The 20,238-nt window shown below is 37.9% G+C and overlaps 1 protein-coding gene across 1 annotated transcript; it reads right to left on the bottom strand.

Annotated features, from left to right (window-relative positions):
* Positions 1-45: 45 nt before the first annotated feature.
* LOC143528991 (mitogen-activated protein kinase homolog MMK1-like) lies at positions 46-3,445 on the bottom strand. Its single transcript, XM_077024883.1, has 6 exons — positions 3,105-3,445; positions 2,859-2,988; positions 1,758-1,895; positions 1,303-1,635; positions 1,026-1,206; positions 46-376 (listed from the first exon to the last, which is right to left on the bottom strand). Exons 1-6 carry the CDS (start codon positions 3,314-3,316, stop codon positions 201-203), a joined length of 1,170 nt encoding a protein of 389 aa, XP_076880998.1. The 5' UTR covers positions 3,317-3,445; the 3' UTR covers positions 46-200.
* Between the last annotated feature and the right edge of the window lie 16,793 nt (positions 3,446-20,238).

Below are 20,238 nucleotides of genomic sequence, written 5' to 3'. Positions count from 1 at the left end.
GCCGGTATGTATGGATTATAAAAATCTAATTTGCGTTTGAATGTTCAATAATCGAGCATAATTGATATTTGTTACCTGAGTTATGGCCCTAACCAAATAATTCAACTTCAGGTTCTAGATGAGAGTTTTTATATACAACAAACATCAAGTTACAGATTACCACACTATTATAAAACCATACAACAAACAAGCAGCGCGCCTCACACATGATGGTACTCAGGATTAAAAGCAAGGGCTTCCCGATATATCATCTCCTTCATCTGTTCTTCAGTCGGGGCATGATGCTCAAAGTCAAAGTTAAAAGGGTTCATGCACACGGGCTCATCACTAATGTCGTGCAGTGATGTCAAATATGGATGGGCGAGGGCACCTTCAACTGAAACCAACAGTCATATAAGTTAAGTTTGTCACACAATAATCGTAGGCCAGATAAAATGATTCTTGCTACAAAGATAGTAACGCCGACCCATTTACATGTAAACGGGTCGATCACGAGTCAAAAAAAAAATCTTAAAACAGAACATATCAAATAGATTATTACTAGAATAATATAGGGTTAATAACCCAAAACCAACTTTTTTATTTTCCACAAAGAAAAGCCAACATACCTAATTTTGGTATATTAAAGTTCAAACATGAAAAACCACCGAACTAAAATTTAAATATCAAAGCCTTTAAGCTCGTCTAAAATGCATATTCTTTCAATTTTTTAAAATGATGACTCATTAACTCTTTAATTTAAGATATAACAAACCATTATTACAAAACAAAATAACACGTACGGGCATTTTAGACAAGTTTAGACACTTTGATCAGTTGATGTACAAAAATTAGTTTATTGACTTTTACGTATATTTTTTGTAAGTTGAAAAACTTTAATATACCAAAATTAGGTTGGGGAACTTTTCGTGAAAATAAGTGTAGTGCCTTTATATGATATTAACCCAATAATATAATGTTTGCAAAAATATTTTCTGAGCACTATTTATAAAACAGTTCTTAGGCAAAAAGTATATCGGGTCAACCTGTAATTCTCTGTCGAGGATCAAAAGTCAGCATCTTTTCAATAAGATCAATTGCAGCAGGATGAACTTGAGGAAACCTCTCATTAAACGATTCTCGCGGATAATGTTGTAGCTGTCGAATATATCTTTTTGCATTTTCGTTTAGAAACCCCAAGTCACCTTCTGATGGAGTTCCAATAAGCTGCATAGTCAAAATCATTTCAAAACTTCTAATAATCCCAACCTGATACACTCATTTTTCTCATTTAAATTTGAAAAATCTTAAATAAAGAAATACCTCCATAAGCAATCTTAGCTGGTGCACATGGTCTCTACCAGGAAATAAGGGCTTGCGGTCCATTAATTCCATAAAAATGCACCCGACAGACCATACATCAATGGCAGCAGTATAATCAGAAGAGTTTAATAAAAGCTCGGGCGCACGGTACCATCTTGTAACAACATATTCTGTCATGAAATCAGTTTCAGATGTCACACGAGCCAATCCAAAATCACAAATTTTCAAATCACAATTCGCATTTAACAGAAGATTGCTTGGTTTCAAATCCCTGTGTAGCACGTTTGCAGAATGTATGTATTTTAACCCACGCAAGATCTGATACAAAAAATACTACAAAACAATAAAAAAACATAAATTTATGACTTATTAGCATAATAAGTAAGAATTTAGACTATAAGCAATGAAGCAAACAGTAAAACATATGGATTTAGAAGATGAACATATTTACAGACCTGACAATGTTCTTCGGATAATGATTGATTTGAACGAATAATTTGATGAAGATCAGTATCCATGAGCTCATAAGCAATGTATACATCATTAAATGCCGTCCGTTGTGGAGGTGGAATTATATCCCTAATTGCAACAACCTACATGAAACAGGAACCAATCATCACTTACAGAAAAAAAACAAAAAAATTCCAATTATTGGTAGAAAATAGTATATGTAATTATCTATCGAAAATGTGGTGTTTCAAGTAATAATCACTCAATCAATCTACTTTCACATCACACACCAAGATACCAGGACAGATTTTCAACTTATCATTCAATTGTACCCTAATTAATAATCTACATCCCCAATAAGTCAACCCTGAGCACTCAGCAGTGAGCAAATATCCGATTTAACCGAACCGTAAGCGAATTAACCGAACCAAACAACTAATCGATGGTTCAATGATCAACTAATCTAACTGTTGCTGATTATGATTCGATAATCAGTGCATACGTTCCAAATTGATCACCACAAACCGAAACGATTTAATCAAACCGTAACCGAATTAATCGAACCAAACAATAAACCAATGGTTCTATTACGCCATATCCAGTTAACCGAAAATTGTCGTTCGGTTTCGGTTTGGAGATCAATATTCAACTAGACTAACTGCTGCTGATTCTATTCTGATAATCAGTGCACACATTCCAAATTGATCACCAAAAACTGAACCGATCTAACCGAACCAAACAATTAACCGATGGTCCGATTAAGCCATAACCGATTAACCGAAAATTGTAGTTCGGTTTCGGTTTGGAGAATGATCAACTAATCAAACTGCTGCTGATTATGTTTTTTCAATAATCAGTGGAAACTGCAGGCATTCCAAACTGATCACCAAAAACCAAACCCATTTTAAACAAACTGTAACCGAACGAACCAATTAACCGATGGCCGAAAATCGTAGTTCGGTTTAGGTATCGGGATCAATGATCAAGTAATCTAACAGAATCAGTACTAACATTCCAAACTGATCACCAAAACAGTTACAAACCTACAATCACAATCGAAACAAACATAATGAGTAATTGAGTATCAAACACACTAACATACATACATTTTCATGATCCATATGACGAAGAAGCTTGATCTCTCGTAAAGTCCGCTTAGCATCAATTTTATTATCAAACGCATTAGCAATCTTCTTAATCGCCACGTGTTCATTCGTCTCCGAATTCAAAGCCGAACTGATTCATAATAATAATAATAATAACAAATTAATTTTAAAAACCTTATCAATCAATAAACAAAACAAAACATATATAATAGAGTAATTAAATGAAATGAAATTAATAAAAGTTACCAAACGATGCCGTATGCGCCTTTGCCGATGGGCATAATAGGTGGCTTATACTTGGCGGTTACTTCGAAGATGTTGCCGAATATGTTATACTGGATGAACCTCCCGCCGTGGCTCAGACTCGCCGGAATGTTCTCGGCTCCGGTGACCGGCGGAGGAGCAGCGGCGGCGTCAGCCATTTCGGTGTCCGGTGGGTGATTTGACGGATGATCCATTAGGAGTAGAAAATGATGAAGATACAATTACAATTACAATTACAATTGCAAACCCTAATAATTATAAATAATAATAACCGAATGCAATTGAATCAAGTAAAGTAAAGTTAAGTAGTTGGTGGGTGAAAAGATATATGTAAAGCGTTAACTTCTTTTAACTTCTTTATTCTAAACTTTTTTTCTAAACATATCAATCAATTTTTTAATTAAATAACTTATTATATAAATTACAGATTTTTAAAAGAGCAAATCACCAAACTAGCCCATTTTATGAGAGTGAAAACATCAAATAACACGTGAGATTTGAAATTCCTAAAATAGCCCTTCAAATCTCACGTACACGTGAGTTTGTGAGATTCCTCGTGACTTTTCGTGGTCCAATCAGATTCTGCCAAGCGTGTTCCACTCCCACCTACCACGATATTTTTCATCCCAAATCTGTCGAAAACGTAACACCAAATATAACCTGAAAAAAACCAACTTTAACGTGATGTTTCAAGCTGTTTTCATCGGCAACGTGAGTTTTCAAAATTATGGTTTTTAAAGTTATTTTGAAATTCATCTCCAAAGATGAATTTCAAATGAATTTTGTAAATTTCAAAAACCCTAAAACATCTTCATCTTCTTCATCATATTTATCACCTTCATCATCTTTAAACATCTCATCCTCCATAACATCCACCCATACATCAACCACATCATCATGCTTCCTCAACACACCTTTTAACTCATCCACCATATATATCACCTCCTCATCCATCGCCGCCGCCGGACCTCTCCAATCACCCACCATCCCCTCCGGCATTGGCAACCACTCATCGGAATTCACATCATAAACAACACCTTCTTTACCACCATTAATTATATAAAGCTTCTCTTTTCATCCCACACCTATCTCACTCGCGACGACCACGGCGGCGCGTGAGACTCTGGCGGCGCCGTCGTGGTTTTTGAAGTGGGGGTCCAGTAGACCAAGTCTTGGTAATTGGGTTGAAGATTAATGGGTGTGAAAGATGATTAAGGTGATGAAGATGAAGGTGAATATGAAGAAGAAGATGTACAAGATTATGAATATGATTTTTTTAAAGACGAAATTCAAATTAAATTCATCTTTGGAGATGAATTTTAAAAAAACACAAAAACCATCTTTTTTGAAAACTCACGTTGGAGACGGAAACAACTTGAAACATCACGTTAAAGTTGGTTTTCATCAGGTTAGATTTGATGTGAAAAGTAACGTTTAAGAAGGATTTTGGATGAAAATTTGCGTGGTAGGTGGGAATGCATGACACATGGCAGATTTTGATTGGTCCACGAAAACTCACGGGGAATCTCAAAAACTCACGAGGACGTTGGATTTGGTGGGCTATTTTTGGAATTTGAAATCTCACGTGCTATTTGATGTTTTCTCTCTCATGAAATGGGCTATTTTGGTAATTTGCTTTTTTTAAAAATATGTGAATATTTATATCAATGTAATCAAAATATTTATATCTATCTTTTTTTATTAAATCAATTAATATACATTTTTATTCAATCAACGATATATATAGACCTAAGATAATAAAGACATGAAGAAATTACGAATGAATAACAATTTTATTCTTACATATTCATTCAACAATTTATGCAATTGTGGCTGTCAACCAAATTAAGTAAAGTAGTTGGTGGGTGAACATGTTGACGAATATGTTCAATTGAATGAATCTCCCGTCCTGGCTTATACTCGCTGGGATGCTGTCGGTTCCGACGACCGGCGGAGCTGAGGCGTCAGCCATTTCGGTGTCCTGTGGGTGATTTGAAGATGGATGATCCATTAGGAAGATCAACTGCAATTACAATTATAAACCCTAATATAATATAATATAATAATAACCGAATGCAATCAATTAAATCAAGTAAAGTAAAGTAGTTGGTGGGTGAAAAAGATATATTTAAGTTTACGTGAAGTCTTAAAACATAGCCTGAAATTCAAAGAAGGTCTAATGAGGAGAGAAAAATCGTTTAAGATGAAGTCACTAATAGAAATATATAAGTTGTGTTTATTATCGACCAATGATTAAAATGTGAGATTAATATAGTCTAATTTGCCTTTATTAAAAAAGTAACATAATATTTTAAAAATTCTAGAATAAAATTTATAAAGAAAGTAAGAAAAATAAAATAAGGGAAAGTAGTTTCGATTAGTGTCCTCCAACGATGATGAATACATGTGGACTGTGGCCGCATTCAATCATTTATATAAGGGCAATTAGATATCACGGTGCAACACTTTATATTAAACTAGCTTTTAGCCCGCGTATTACGCGTATTATTTTTAGTTTTTTCCCTAAATTATTGTGAATATATGCCTTTCATATATGATGTGATTAGGAAGTTACATGAACGTATAAAATTTGTTTTAACTATTAGTTGTGGCTAATATTTTCTTGTTTAAGATATGGTGATTCTTCAGCTTAGTAAATGAATGTATATAGTATGTTATCCATATTAAATTATAAATTTCTATTTTTGATTCAATATGCAAGTTAAACTAAATACTTCTTACTTTTGCACTACCGATTCTATTGTGGTTTTTTTCTAAAAGAGGTTGATATGCAGAAGTTCTGTCTTAGAACATTCGCATTCAATCCATCAAAATATGTGAGTAGAGTTTTTATAATATAAAGAGTGGTTTATAGTGTTATGAGTGGGGGAGAGAGAAATGCATTTTATATATTTGAAAAGTTATTGTTGATCTCTTATAATTTTTTAATATATTTTAAAAGTGGTTGTGAGTGAAAGAGAAAGAAATAGTAATTGTAAAGATATAAAAATATTACTTAATTGAAAATAAGAGAAAATATAGTGATTTTTGGTGTAATTTTAAATTTTGAGATAATATTCACTAGGCACCATGAGCTTTGGTAGTTGCAACTTTTGGTGCACTGCCTTATCAATTTAGAGTTCTATGTAGTAAATGAAGCAAAGTGCATCAATTTTAATAGGGCCTATAATAACATCAAATAAAAATAACTTAACTTACATGCCGTGCAAGACACTCCATAACGATGACGGAACTACACAAATCCTATTGCAAATTCCATACAAATGTTAAATAAAATCTAGCTATTCTAATTAAATAAAATAATTAGAGACACTCTTCAAGAGCCTATATTATGTTGTCTTAAATGTTTAACTTGTTGAGGATGGTTGTTAGAATTCGGTTTCCAATGGGTAGTTTCTCCAAAGCAGCCTGCCATACAAAATTATCTAGACAAATGCAATTTAGAAACCAAAATGAACATATAATATAGTTAGAAATGACTTTGGGTCATCACGCAAATTGTAAACCAAAGCAGTTCAATCCTAAACCGCCCTAAACCGGTCGATTTAGATCAGTTTAAGAATTTCGAGGCACCCCTATTAGAAATCAAAGTGAGTTTGCTTGTTTGTACCTTCTATTTCGATGACTTAATTGAGAGATCTCAGAAACACGTGCAAATATTTGAAGCCGCATAATAATATAACATAACCAAATTAATCAACACAAATCGATCAAAGATCTGTTACGATATTCGAGTATTCGTTACGACACCTATCGATTAGGTTATATTCAATAATGTTGATGATTTTTGTTATTAATTATTAAATTGCAATTCGGCTATCTTTTGATTGCAATTCCTACTTAAGTTACTTTTCAATTCTCTAACTTGATGAGGTGCATCAAAATCAAGGACATTATAAACAATAAGTTCAAACAAAAATCAAACAACATGTATAAATAATTATGCTTCATAAAATTCAGCGAATTTAGAACCAACAAAACGGATTGAAAAGTTACCGTAAGGATTCAAGAAGATGAAATTTTAGCTATGAGAAGTGAGTATGCTGAATACGAACCGACGCTGCTGAGCCACCATATATCGCCTTCTTCGTGCAGCCACGACACCATCGATCACCCTCGAGAAACCGTGAATCCAATTGTGAAGATGAATACATATCCTAATTAGGGTTTATGTATGATTAAATAAAATATTAAATAAATCATGGTGTTTAAAGTCAAACAAACCTTAAAATTAGATGATAATTTGTAATTAGAATGAACGTTGATGAAGAATCAGATGAGAGGAACCATGGCTGTGCTGAAGAATTTTTAGGGTCAGAATGAGGCGAGGTGGAGCGGTGAGAAGAGATAGGTAGGGTTTGTGGGATATAATCCGTTTATTCAGATCCAAACCCATCAGAAAACCCGTACCCGCGAATTTTATAAAAACGGGTTAATTCAATGAGAGCTCACCATTTACAAATAAAGCAATCTGGTGGCTCTAGAAAGGATGGGGAGCGACCTGAGGGTGACACGTAGGATTTTATGGTAGGCAATTATATAGATAGTTAGATATCCTTAAGTTTTTATAACTCGTGTGTTGTGTCAAGTTTGTGACATAGAAAAACAAACCCATAAACATTTAAAACCTTAACATTATTCAATACACAAATAGAAAGAAAAATAACTGAAAAGTCACAACAATGCTTAAAAAATTTGAAATATGAATCGAATTACTTGAGGCTTAAATCTCCATCATGGTTGCAAGCCTGCAACATAGGTTGCCACGCGAAATAGCGGAGCGTCGTCTATATTTAAGTGACGAACCTTGAACATAAAATATTACCTATCATCGCCGCTAGAGACATTCAGAAATGACATCGTCAACAACCAACAACAAAATGACGCCACACCACAAGATTTGATTAATAACATTAAACGATGGTTGTCTTCGTCTTGTAAAGATAGAGAAGCCACAATGTATGGCTTTTTGAAGTGAGAGGATAAGGTTATGCGTTGTGGAATAACCTGGTCTGGCTAGTCATCCTGTCATGTCACTGTCATATAGACAGAGAGACAATCCCATGTTTTATGTGTTATGTAATAACCCAGTTTTGATAGTTATCATGTCACGTGTCAAATGTCACATAATAATTGTTATATATTTATTTAATTTGTTTAAGAAATATAAATTTACTTAAACTAAAAGTTAAAGGTCAATGTTCAAATTAAAAAAAAATGGTACAAATTAAAGTTAAACGAATTGTAAATAATAAACATACAAACCAAAGTTCAAATAAAAAAATAATTTACAAATCAAATTCAACACGGCGAAACATCCCACGGTAAACTTCTCTCTCTTGTTCAATTAAAGCCCAGCCCTCCGGCAGTAGATATGAGAAGTCTCTCTTGATAAAAGCCAAAGCGTCATTTCAGGACGGGATTTTTTCGATCCTCTAGTAGTTTTGTCTCCCTTCGTGCATTTTTTTCTTTCCGTTGCCGATGTATTTTTTTAACCGAGACAATCTCTTCAAGTTTAAGGTTCAAACGATCAAATTGGCCTTAGCTTCCGGATCCGTTGTGCTTGAACTTTTACTAGAGGGAGCTCCTCGTGTTCTCGCCTCCCCCTTGCTTTAATCTCTACCGGTTGGGCGAATTGGTTCCTCCGGTTCAGCTTATTCAAATTTAAGGCCAAGGCAAAATCATTTAAGTCTATAGTATTTGAACGAGCATCCGACGTTGCTTGAGAGGAACTTGGTTCGCTCGCACTATATGTTGATTTGGACCGTTTAGCATGCCTTCTCATATGAAGTGGCGGTACAAGACGCCGCTTTGGTGAAGGCCGAAGAAGATTCCAAGGTTCTACCAACGTAAATGCCACTTTGTAAATGGCTTTAAATTGTTTACGAACATCAAGGTCACTTGCACCGCTTGGTCTATTTCGACTATTTTTAAGCCGGCTATGAAAGTTGTTGAAGTTGGTGAGTTCAGTTTGCATTTGCAACCATTTGCCGGACACGGAGTCGGGCATGCGGTATTCATCCCGACCCATTGCTTGGAAAAACTTAGCCCTTGCCTCCCGCCAAAATAATTTACAGGCTTTAACCATCCCTTTATATATATATATATATATATATATATATATATATATATGTCGAATCACGAAACGAATCTAACCTGATCCATGACGATGTTTCCACGGATTTTCGAGATGAACGAACCACGTCTTGATCTCCTTCTTCTTCTGCGGCTGCGCCGGCGACCTGCAATGCTGAGACCTGCAAATGGTTTCGGGGGTGTGGAGGCGACTGCTAAGATGATCTTGAAGATCTCTTGTTCACAGACACAAAAAGTGGTGTTGGCTCTTACTGAGCATGACCCTATGATAAGGAGGTGGAGACCTCCTTATATAGAGTCTCATGGCCACCATCATGGTACCCTAATGGGCCTAGCCCAGTTAGGGTTACCTCCACAAAACCTCCTCGGCCCAAAAACAAATGTATTAGCCCATATAATAAAATAAGCCAAACATATTAGATTTAGGGTCGTAGAACCGGGTTTTAGTACCATACCCCTACAAGCCCCCCCAAGTCCAGTGTTGCTCCTGGGCGCGCAAGCGTCTAGGTGGAGCGCTGGACTTTACAAGGTGTGAGGCGGTTTTTTCCCTTTTCTTTGGCCTTGTCTTATTGTCTGAGTTTTGAGAGGTTTTCTTCATGATGGTGACATGTTGTAATAAAAGCGAGTTATAATGATAATGGAGCTGGCGCGAGAAGCGACTTACGAGCTAAAATAATAATAATGCCTGCGCGCGAGAGGCGTCTTACGAGCTTAGAATAATAAAGAAGCTGGCGCGCGAGGCGACTTACGAGCTTGTAGAATAATGAAGCTGGCGCGTGAGGCGGCTTACAAGCTGTAAAATAATAAAGAAGCTAGCGCGCGAGGCGACTTACGAGCTTGTAGAATAATGAAGCTGGCGCGTGAGGCGGCTTACAAGCTTGTAGAATAATGAAGCTGGCGCGTGAGGCGGCTTACAAGCTGTAAAATAATAAAGAAGCTGGCGCGCGAGGCGACTTACGAGCTTGTAGAATAATGAAGCTGGCGCGTGAGGCGTCTTACGAGCTGAGAATAATAGAGCCTGCGCGAGTGGCGACTTACGAGCTAAGAATAAAAGCCTGCGCGCGAGAGGCGTCTTACGAGCTGAGAATAATAAAAGCCTGCGCGCGAGGCGTCTTACGAGCTGTGAAAGTAATAAAGGCCTGCGCGTGAGGCGACTTACGGGCTGTAAGAATAATAACAGCTTGCACGCGAGGCGTCTTACGAGCTGTGAAAGTAATAAAGGCCTGCGCGTGAGGCGACTTACGGGCTGTAAGAATAATAACAGCTTGCGCGCGAGACGTCTTACGAGCTGTGAAAGTAATAAAGGCCTGCGCGTGAGGCGACTTACGGGCTGTAAGAGTAATAACAGCTTGCGCACGAGGCGTCTTACGAGCTGTGAAAGTAATAAAGGCCTGCGCGTGAGGCGACTTACGGGCTGTAAGAATAATAACAGCTTGCGCGCGAGGCGTCTTATGAGCTGTGAATGTAATAAAGGCCTGCGCGTGAGGCGACTTACGGGCTGTAAGAATAATAACAGCTTGCGCGCGAGGCGTCTTACGAGCTGTGAAAGTAATAAAGGCCTGCGCGTGAGGCGACTTACGGGCTGTAAGAATAATAACAGCTTGCGCGCGAGGCGTCTTACGAGCTGTGAAAGTAATAAAGGCCTGCGCGTGAGGCGACTTACGGGCTGTAAGAATAATAACAGCTTGCGCGCGAGGCGTCTTACGAGTTGTGAAAGTAATAAAGGCCTGCGCGTGAGGCGACTTACGGGCTGTAAGAATAATAACAGCTTGCGCGCGAGGCGTCTTACGAGCTGTGAAAGTAATAAAGGCCTGCGCGTGAGGCGACTTACGGGCTGTAAGAATAATAACAGCTTGCGCGCGAGGCGTCTTACGAGCTGTGAAAGTAATAAAGGCCTGCGCGTGAGGCGACTTACGGGCTGTAAGAATAATAACAGCTTGCGCGCGAGGCGTCTTATGAGCTGTGAATGTAATAAAGGCCTGCGCGTGAGGCGACTTACGGGCTGTAAGAATAATAACAGCTTGCGCGCGAGGCGTCTTACGAGCTGTGAAAGTAATAAAGGCCTGCGCGTGAGGCGACTTACGGGCTGTAAGAATAATAACAGCTTGCGCGCGAGGCGTCTTACGAGCTGTGAAAGTAATAAAGGCCTGCGCGTGAGGCGACTTACGGGCTGTAAGAGTAATAACAGCTTGCGCGCGAGGCGTCTTACGAGCTGTGAAAGTAATAAAGGCCTGCGCGTGAGGCGACTTACGGGCTGTAAGAGTAATAACAGCTTGCGCGCGAGGCGTCTTACGAGCTGTGAAAGTAATAAAGGCCTGCGCGTGAGGCGACTTACGGGCTGTAAGAATAATAACAGCTTGCGCGCGAGGCGTCTTACGAGCTGTGAAAGTAATAAAGGCCTGCGCGTGAGGCGACTTACGGGCTGTAAGAATAATAACAGCTTGCGCGCGAGGCGTCTTATGAGCTGTGAATGTAATAAAGGCCTGCGCGTGAGGCGACTTACTGGCTGTAAGAATAATAACAGCTTGCGCGCTGGGCGCATTATGAGCTGTGAATAATAAAGCCTGCGCGTGAGGCGACTTACGGGCTGTAAGAATAATAACAGCTTGCGCGCTGGGCGCCTTATGAGCTGTGAATAATAAAGCCTGCGCGTGAGGCGACTTACGGGCTACTTTATGTCACGCGCCACGTGCAGATGTTGCATGCTTGTGCGCGTAGACTTTGGTTTTGTGTTATGCGCCACGCGCAGGTGTTGCGTGCGCGTGCGTGTAGATTGTGACATGTGCGAGCATGCGATGCGTAAGCATGTGTAATATGCGTGAGCATATGTGATGCGTGAACACATGGTATGAGGATTCCCAACCCCTAAGTTTGGCGTGTAGCCATATGGGATCTTAGGAGGATTCCCAAACCTTGCCGTTTGGCATGTGTAATATGCGTGAGCATATGTGATGCGTGAACACACGGTATGAGGATTCCCAACCCCTAAGTTTGGCGTGTAGCCACATGGGATCTTAGGAGGATTCCCAACCTTGGCGCGTAGCCATATGGGATATTAGGAGGATTCCCAACCTTGGCGCGTAGCCATATGGGATATTAGGAGGATTCCCAACCTTGGCGCGTAGCCATATGGGATATTAGGAGGATTCCCAACCTTGGCGCGTAGCCATATGGGATATTAGGAGGATTCCCAACCTTGGCGCGTAGCCATATGGGATATTAGGAGGATTCCCAACCTTGAAGTTTGGCGCGTAGCCATATGGGATATTTGGAGGATTCCCAACCTTGAAGTTTGGCGCGTAGCCATATGGGATATTAGGAGGATTCCCAACCTTGGCGCGTAGCCATATGGGATATTAGGAGGATTCCCAACCTTGAAGTTTGGCGCGTAGCCATATGGGATATTAGGAGGATTCCCAACCTTAATGTTTGGCGTGTAGCCTGATGCGCGCATGCACGGCGATAGAGTGGTGACTCGCAAGTGCGTGTGCATGGCGGAGGTCTCTCGCGCAAAACCCAGATGGTGGTTTCCGCGGCGGCACATGTACGGCTGCGGAGTGAGAACCCCCGGGCGGCGTACATGGCGGCGGAAGTCTAGTAACTTCTGGATCTGCAATTTAAGAGTCAGATCTGCAACTTTAGACCTAAAATCCAGGTCTGTAATCTAGACCTAGATCTGTAAATCAGATCTGGACAGATCTGAAGATTCGGAGCAGATTTAAAACCATCACAGACTCGGAGATCCTGAATCACAGATTCACAGATTCGGAGATCTGATCATTCTAATCACGGATTTTCCTTCTTGCCCAGATCTGGAAGCCTCTTTTTAGATCTATGGATCTCTTTGAGCTTTAAATAGAACAAGCTGTGAAGCCTTTTTCTGTAAACTTTCAGATCTGCGTTTTTCTTGGGAGAGCTCTGACAGCCGAGATGAAGATCGAAGGGCAGTTCGTTGCCGTCCCACGGATGGCGCCAATGTCGAATCACGAAACGAATCTAACCTGATCCATGACGATGTTTCCACGGATTTTCGAGATGAACGAACCACGTCTTGATCTCCTTCTTCTTCTGCGGCTGCGCCGGCGACCTGCAATGCTGAGACCTGCAAATGGTTTCGGGGGTGTGGAGGCGACTGCTAAGATGATCTTGAAGATCTCTTGTTCACAGACACAAAAAGTGGTGGTGGCTCTTACTGAGCATGACCCTATGATAAGGAGGTGGAGACCTCCTTATATAGAGTCTCATGGCCACCATCATGGTACCCTAATGGGCCTAGCCCAGTTAGGGTTACCTCCACAAAACCCCCTCGGCCCAAAAACAAATGTATTAGCCCATATAATAAAATAAGCCAAACATAATAGATTTAGGGTCGTAGAACCGGGTTTTAGTACCATACCCCTACAATATATATATAGAAAAAGAATAAATAAATATATATGGATAAAGAATAATATATATATTTAATTACCTTTGATGGTATTTTCCGATTAGTCAAGCCATGCTTTCGACAATCCCAACTCCTCCTCGGCTGTCCACATCTCCTTCTCAGGCCGAGGTTCTTTCGGTTCATCGCTTGGTTTTTTGTGTGTTTTCGTGTGAAGTTTTCGGTATGTTTTGCGTAGGTAAAGGTTGGGATTCAGGTACTAGAGTGGATGATGGTTGAGACTTGGGTGCTTGAGTGGAAAATGGCGGGGAGTCGGGAAATATTTGGGGTGGGAGCATTAGCTCGGGTGGTAATATCGGTCGATACACCATCTCTTGCTTGCGTTGGTTCAAGAAATACGGGTTGTTAAAATCACCATGTGTCATGCTTCTCCATAGCGGGTTCATCGGGTCCCACACGTTGAAGATCGGGCGTTGGTTCGGTTGCATTATGAGTTTTTTTTGAAGAAGACAAGTAATTTTGGTGTGATTTGGAGTTAAGTGTGGTGTGAGGTATAGTTTGTGCTAGTTTATATAATGGTTTAGAAAAATTATTAATTTTTCTTGGAAAATGGTCGTTGCATAACGGCTAGAAACAGGGAGGGCATGGGAGGCTCGGAGGGTGTGTGAGCTGCACTATCGGTCGGGACACATAAGTTTCGGGAGCAAAACCTTTTTTATACATATATGTTTTTTGTGTTAAAAATAAGGTTATTTGCAATGGTTTATGAGATAATTACATGTTCAGGGTTTCTGCTAATAATAAATCAGTCGATAAAAGTTTTATCCATGTACATTATCGAATAAAAATTTTTCATTAAGGCCTATGAGTCCTTTTATTTTGACTCGGCCGAGGTATTTAACTTCTCGGAGACGGTCCTGTGAGAGAGGATCACAATTGCACGAAGCCACAATTGGAAAACGCCGTTGTGGAGGTGCTTGACGCAATGTAGAAGGCGCCATCCAACTTACATGGCATGGATGCAGTCCCGGTTTTGTGGCAGTGCAACATGTGCAAGGGCACGAGGCCCAAAAGGTCAAAAGGCCCAACATATTTTTTTAACTTATATACTATTTGATAGTTGATACCCAATCTCAAATCCAGAAATAGATCGATAATGAAATTCAGTTTCAACACATTTTAAATTCTATTAAATTCAGTTTTAACACAAACAAAAATCAATTAAAAAAATATTTAGTAAAATAAAAACACAATTGGATTATAATTTAATAATGAGATGATGCAACCAACTGATATAACCAAAAATATAAATTTTAAATCAAGATATAATTGTATGAATATTAACATTTTTAGTCTTTATAGTATATATTGAATATAATAATGTATATTATAATTTATGTATATTAACATATATAAAACAGATTAAAAAAATATTATGGCAGGTTACAATCGGGTATTTTATCGGGTAACTGGGGCTACGTAATCAGATATATTACAAATCACATACCTATCTCAAATTCATGAAAAAATCAAAGGTAATCCCAAACCCGTCCATACCCTATTGGGATGGGTATTAACCTAAACAGGAGGCCCGCATTTTATCTCGTACGAGGTCTAATTTTTTTCTTCATTCTCGGAGACGGGCCTGCATGGATGGTGCCGTTAATTGATACCACAACATCCAACCTAAGAGATTATAATATTATGATGGTACCAACAATCAAACAAGGAATTCAACCAACGAGAGCAACCTTGTTTAAATGAAGTTGATAATGAGAAGAAGAAGTAATTTGAGGATTAATGTATTTTTAAAATAGTAAAAAGAACATTTATCAAAACAAGTAAGAAAATCATGTATTTAATTTCTATCGTATTAATTCAATAGGGCTGGGTAATGGTATATTGAAGGAATGAAGCGGGCTTAGGCTAGCGCTTAAAACATACAACATGTATATTTATATATATACCTTGCACCATAACATAACCTAGCCTAGCTCTTTTTCAATCGATCTGGTTTGCAGCATTCGAATGGCAGAGCTTGCTTTTGACGTTTTGGAGGAGATACTGATACGATTGGATGTGAAAGATCTAATCCGATGCAAGAGCGTGTGTAAGTCATGGCTTTCTTTTATATCCACTCCTCGTTTTGTTAAAGCTCACTTGAACCATAATATCAAGAGTGATCGTGACAATCGTCAACTTCTCCATAGAAGAGTCTTTAATGATAAGAGAAGAATGGAAGACCAGTGGGCTAGCAGCGACTTCTTTTCTAGTATTGTTGGTTCTTGTAATGGCCTTGTATGCGTTTTTTCTCATGGAGATACTGATATGCTTCTAGTAACCAATCCTGCTACTCGAGAAGAGAAGAAACTGCAAACGCCGCCTAATTTGTCAAGAAAAGATATGATAAGGCGATTTATAATTTGGGGTTTGGTTATGATTCATCTTCAGATGACTACAAGGTTATAGCAGGTATCAGGGAAGGTCTTAATACAACGCGGACACTTTTTCATGTGTTGACGTTGAAATCAAATACTTGGAAAGTTATTGGAGAATTAGAGTACCAGAGTATGGATGATCAAATTGGTATCTTATTTGATGGGGCACTTTACTGGTCCATTCGTCTAATAAAAGTTATAACAAGGCAGTATTTATTTCTTTGGATTTATCTACCGAGGAATTCATAGAAATCCCACAACAAGATGATACCGATTATAAGAATGAGAATGCTTATTATAACTTTTTAATGCATAGATTCGGGGTTATAGAAGACCGCCTATGCATACATTATTATTATGACCCAGTGTCAATGTCTGCTGAGAAATGGGTAATGAAAAACAAGAAGTGGGAACGATGTATTGATCGTTGGCAGAGCACGTATGATGTTGCATACATCTTGACCGAAGTGACAGATTCACAAAGGACGAGGGGTTATGTCTATACTTTCCACGATTATTATGGACATTATAATGGTCTTCGTGTGTCCTTCGGTTGGCGTTGTATTGGTGCTAGTATATGTGACATTCGTCAATTTCGGGTCTCGTTTGTATTCGTTTTTGTATTCGTTTATCATGTAAACCGACCCATTTTGTAAACCAAAGCTTATGATATAATCAAAATGATGGATTTTATGTTACAATATTGTTTTACACTTGTTGGGTCTTGAAAACATTCTTTTTGGTCCTTAAAACTCCTTAAAATGACTTAAACCAAACTTTGGGGATTATTATTGTCATTTACCAAAAACTTGTTTGACCATTTCAACCATCACATGCATCTTTACCCTATTTGTATAAACCATACTCTTACCATTATAAAAGCAAGGCTCCATACACCATTTTGGTTGTTCATCTTCTCCAAAATCTCTCTCAAATCCAAGTTATTCATCTTCAACATTTTGTTATTTTGATTTCTTAAGGTCAACTAACTATAGTCTTTCATTTTAACTTGTTCATCTAATATTACTAATACTTGAATATGGTGGTACAACATATATATAATACACACCCCTTGTTTCCTTTATTTGTTACTTCACCGACTCCGGTTGGTTAAGTTTCGAATGTCAAAAGGCAAGGCTTCATGGAGGACTTCGTGTTCTTGATATATATATACACACACATAACTTATTATACATATCACTTATGACTAACTTCTAACCCTTTTAGTTTGTTTATCTTATTTACAAGTTCCATGGTGTGGGTTTATATAAGACTAACCTCAGTTTAACCGAAACTAGCCCAAACCGGAAACCGAACTTTTGTTTACTAGTTTTGTTAAAATAGTTGTTTAAACATGTTTATTGCTAGATTTGAGTTTCAAAAATCATTTTTACAAGTTCTTTGATATTAAGCATATGGAATCCATCTATGAACTCGTTGGGAGATAGAAACCAAACTAAACCGAAACTTTTGCTTAAAAGACTTGTAGTTAACTTTTTAGTTGTAAAATTTAAGTTTTCTTCATTTATAAACCAATATACAAGTTCTATGATATTTGGGCATGTAGAAACCATCTATGAACTATTTGTGGGATGGAGACCGAACCAAACCGAACTATACCGACTTTTACTCGCTTAAGACACACAAGTGTGTTTTTAGCTATCAAGACTTGTATATTTCTTTAAAAATAGTTTACAAACTGATTTTAATTATTTTCTTAAGTACTTGGAATTGTTGGATCCAACTTGATCTCATCACATAGTTTGGACCGACAAAACCGAACACTCGCTTAACGTGCGTTGTTAGTTCTAAACAATAGATCTACATACTTGGTTAAGTATTAGTATATTTTAATGAGTTATCTCATAACAATTAATATGTTGGAAAGTTGACTTTGGGTTTGACCATTTGTCAAGACCCGAATCGACAACCCGAACACTCGTTAAAAACCCGTTTTAGTATCTTTGTCCCAAAGAAACTTGCATTTTAGCATTTTTCCCACCTTATTACTTAACATTGGTTAAGTAAATATTAAGGTTAGATACTTTAACCCGGTTTCGAGCAAACTTATATTTTTAAAGGATTGTTATTATAAATTCTTAAATAGTTACATTTTAAACCTTGAACTTTAATTGTTTACTTTTTGCAACAATTATTTTATTTAAAGATCTTCAAGACAACCATTCTAAATCCAAGATTTTATTGTCATTTAGGCCTTGCTCGTTAAACTTCATCCATCCGGTTATTTATCTTTTACCGATCAAGTTTTATACTTGAAGTGAGTAACTTCATACCCCGTTTTCTATCTTTTATTTTGGGGGTGACATTTCATCTTATCTAAACTAAATGTTTTATACTTGGGTCTTAAACCACAAACGTTGTTGTATACTTTACTTGAATAATTGCTCGATTTGGTGTTCTATGCTTATTTGCCTATGTGTTTATCGCTTTTGGATGGTGGAACTATAAATCCTAGACCATTTGGCAACCCCTCATGGCAAGGTGTCGTTAACGTAATGCAATTAACGATAACTATAAAATCCTAAACTATTTGGCAACCCCTTATAGTTGGGTGTCGCTAACTTGTTAGCGATAACTATTTATCCAAGTTTATAGCTATTATTTATGGTTTTGTATACTAGTTTTGTGGCTTTTCATACTATATATCTATTGTTCAAACTTATGAATTGCTCACCAACTTTTGTGTTGACAACTTTATTTTATGAAATGTTACAGGTTTGCATCTAGGTTGATTATGGAGTTCGGTGAAGAAAATGACACAAATACCGTTATGATATTAGCAAAAATGAACAATATTTGATTGTCTATATTTTGTTGTATTTGACTTATGAATATTTGGTTATGTGACATTTTCGATGTTGTGAAATGAAATGAGTTTGTTAAATATTGTCGTTTTAAATAGTGTCATGCGCTTATGGGCAATCGTTACACCTCGGCATGTTCCGCCGCCTTTGGTCGGGGTGTGACAGATTGGTATCAGAGCCATAACACTTAAGATAGGTGGTTAGACGTAATGACCTAGAATTGTTATGCTTAGAGTCCTATACGTGTGTTCATACGTGTTTACTCTATTTTATAGTTCATATCGCATGCTTATTTATGAACATGTTTAAAATTCACCAATATCCTAAATGTTCACATACACACACTTTCATAGTATTTCTAAGGTATCCTTACCTTAAAAAGCAAAAAGTAGATTTTTATTGTGTTTTATGGATTATAAGATTAACTTGGATCCCGTTGTTTCAAATCCATTAAAGGTTGCGTTTATATCGGGTTTGTAGCCATCATAGAAAACGAGACATTATAAAATGACCATTTGACAAAAAGATTCCAAGGATCGAAGGTGATTTACTTACCTGGGATGGTTGAGTTATAATGCTCGTTTTCTAGGCCATAAGCCGTGTTATAAATGTTAATTCTTTAAGTAGTCGAATGCGAGCGTTCCGGTCGCCATCCTAATTTTTCGCTGTTAAAACAATAGGGCTACGGTGATTTCGTGGACTAGTGTTTTGGCATGACGTTGTATCTCGATTTATTGTGTTATCATTGTTATTTGAGTCTAAAACATGAAAAAGTCGCGGTGGTTACGTGCACATGTTTGGACTCCAACGTGGTGTTTTATAAAACCTTTTACTTAGTGTTGGAATATCAAGTCATGGTGATTCATGCGCGATTCTTCCGGCTCTATAAATCTCAAAATTTCAAATATTCAAGCCTTAACTATCTCAAAAAAAAAAATCATTTACGTTTTGTTTACAGTTTGTTATTTATAAACAAAGTTTTATATTTTATCTAACACTAACATCTTCTCCATACTAACTCTAGGATTCACAAATCAAAAATCAAAATCTCATTTTATTTTATACACCTTTATATTTATTTCCTTTTATCCAAAACTTATCCCATTTTCTTTATAAATGTTAGCATGCCTCCGCTAAGACGCCAACTGCGATATGACTCCACCCGACGTATGGCCGCTCTCGTCGCCAAGCAAATGGCCGCGGTGATTCCTGAACTTATGACCCAAATACAAGCAAACCAACCCGCACGCGTTGTTGCACCTATTGAACCCAAACCCGCATCCTACCTGCTTAAACAATTTACTAGTGCCAACCCGTCCGAATTCTTTGGAACCAACTGTGCGACTACCTTG

Source organism: Bidens hawaiensis, unplaced genomic scaffold, assembly GCF_021521415.1.
Source record: "Bidens hawaiensis isolate Kalapana, Puna unplaced genomic scaffold, B.hawaiensis_p1.1 tig00008407_1, whole genome shotgun sequence".
NCBI lineage: Eukaryota > Viridiplantae > Streptophyta > Magnoliopsida > Asterales > Asteraceae > Bidens > Bidens hawaiensis.
Note: the sequence above shows the minus strand (reverse complement) of the source record. Positions and strands in the feature narration are given on the sequence as shown.

Bases quoted from the DNA above. Each gene is read 5' to 3' on its own strand.
- LOC143528991 (XM_077024883.1), bottom strand. From the start codon at position 3,316: ATGGATCATCCGTCAAATCACCCACCGGACACCGAAATGGCTGACGCC. The intron at 1,896-2,858 runs GTATGTATGTTA...TGTTTCATGTAG, and splicing joins GTCATATGGATCATGAAAAT to GTTGTTGCAATTAGGGATAT. The intron at 1,636-1,757 runs GTCTGTAAATAT...ATTGTTTTGTAG, and splicing joins TATCCGAAGAACATTGTCAG to TATTTTTTGTATCAGATCTT.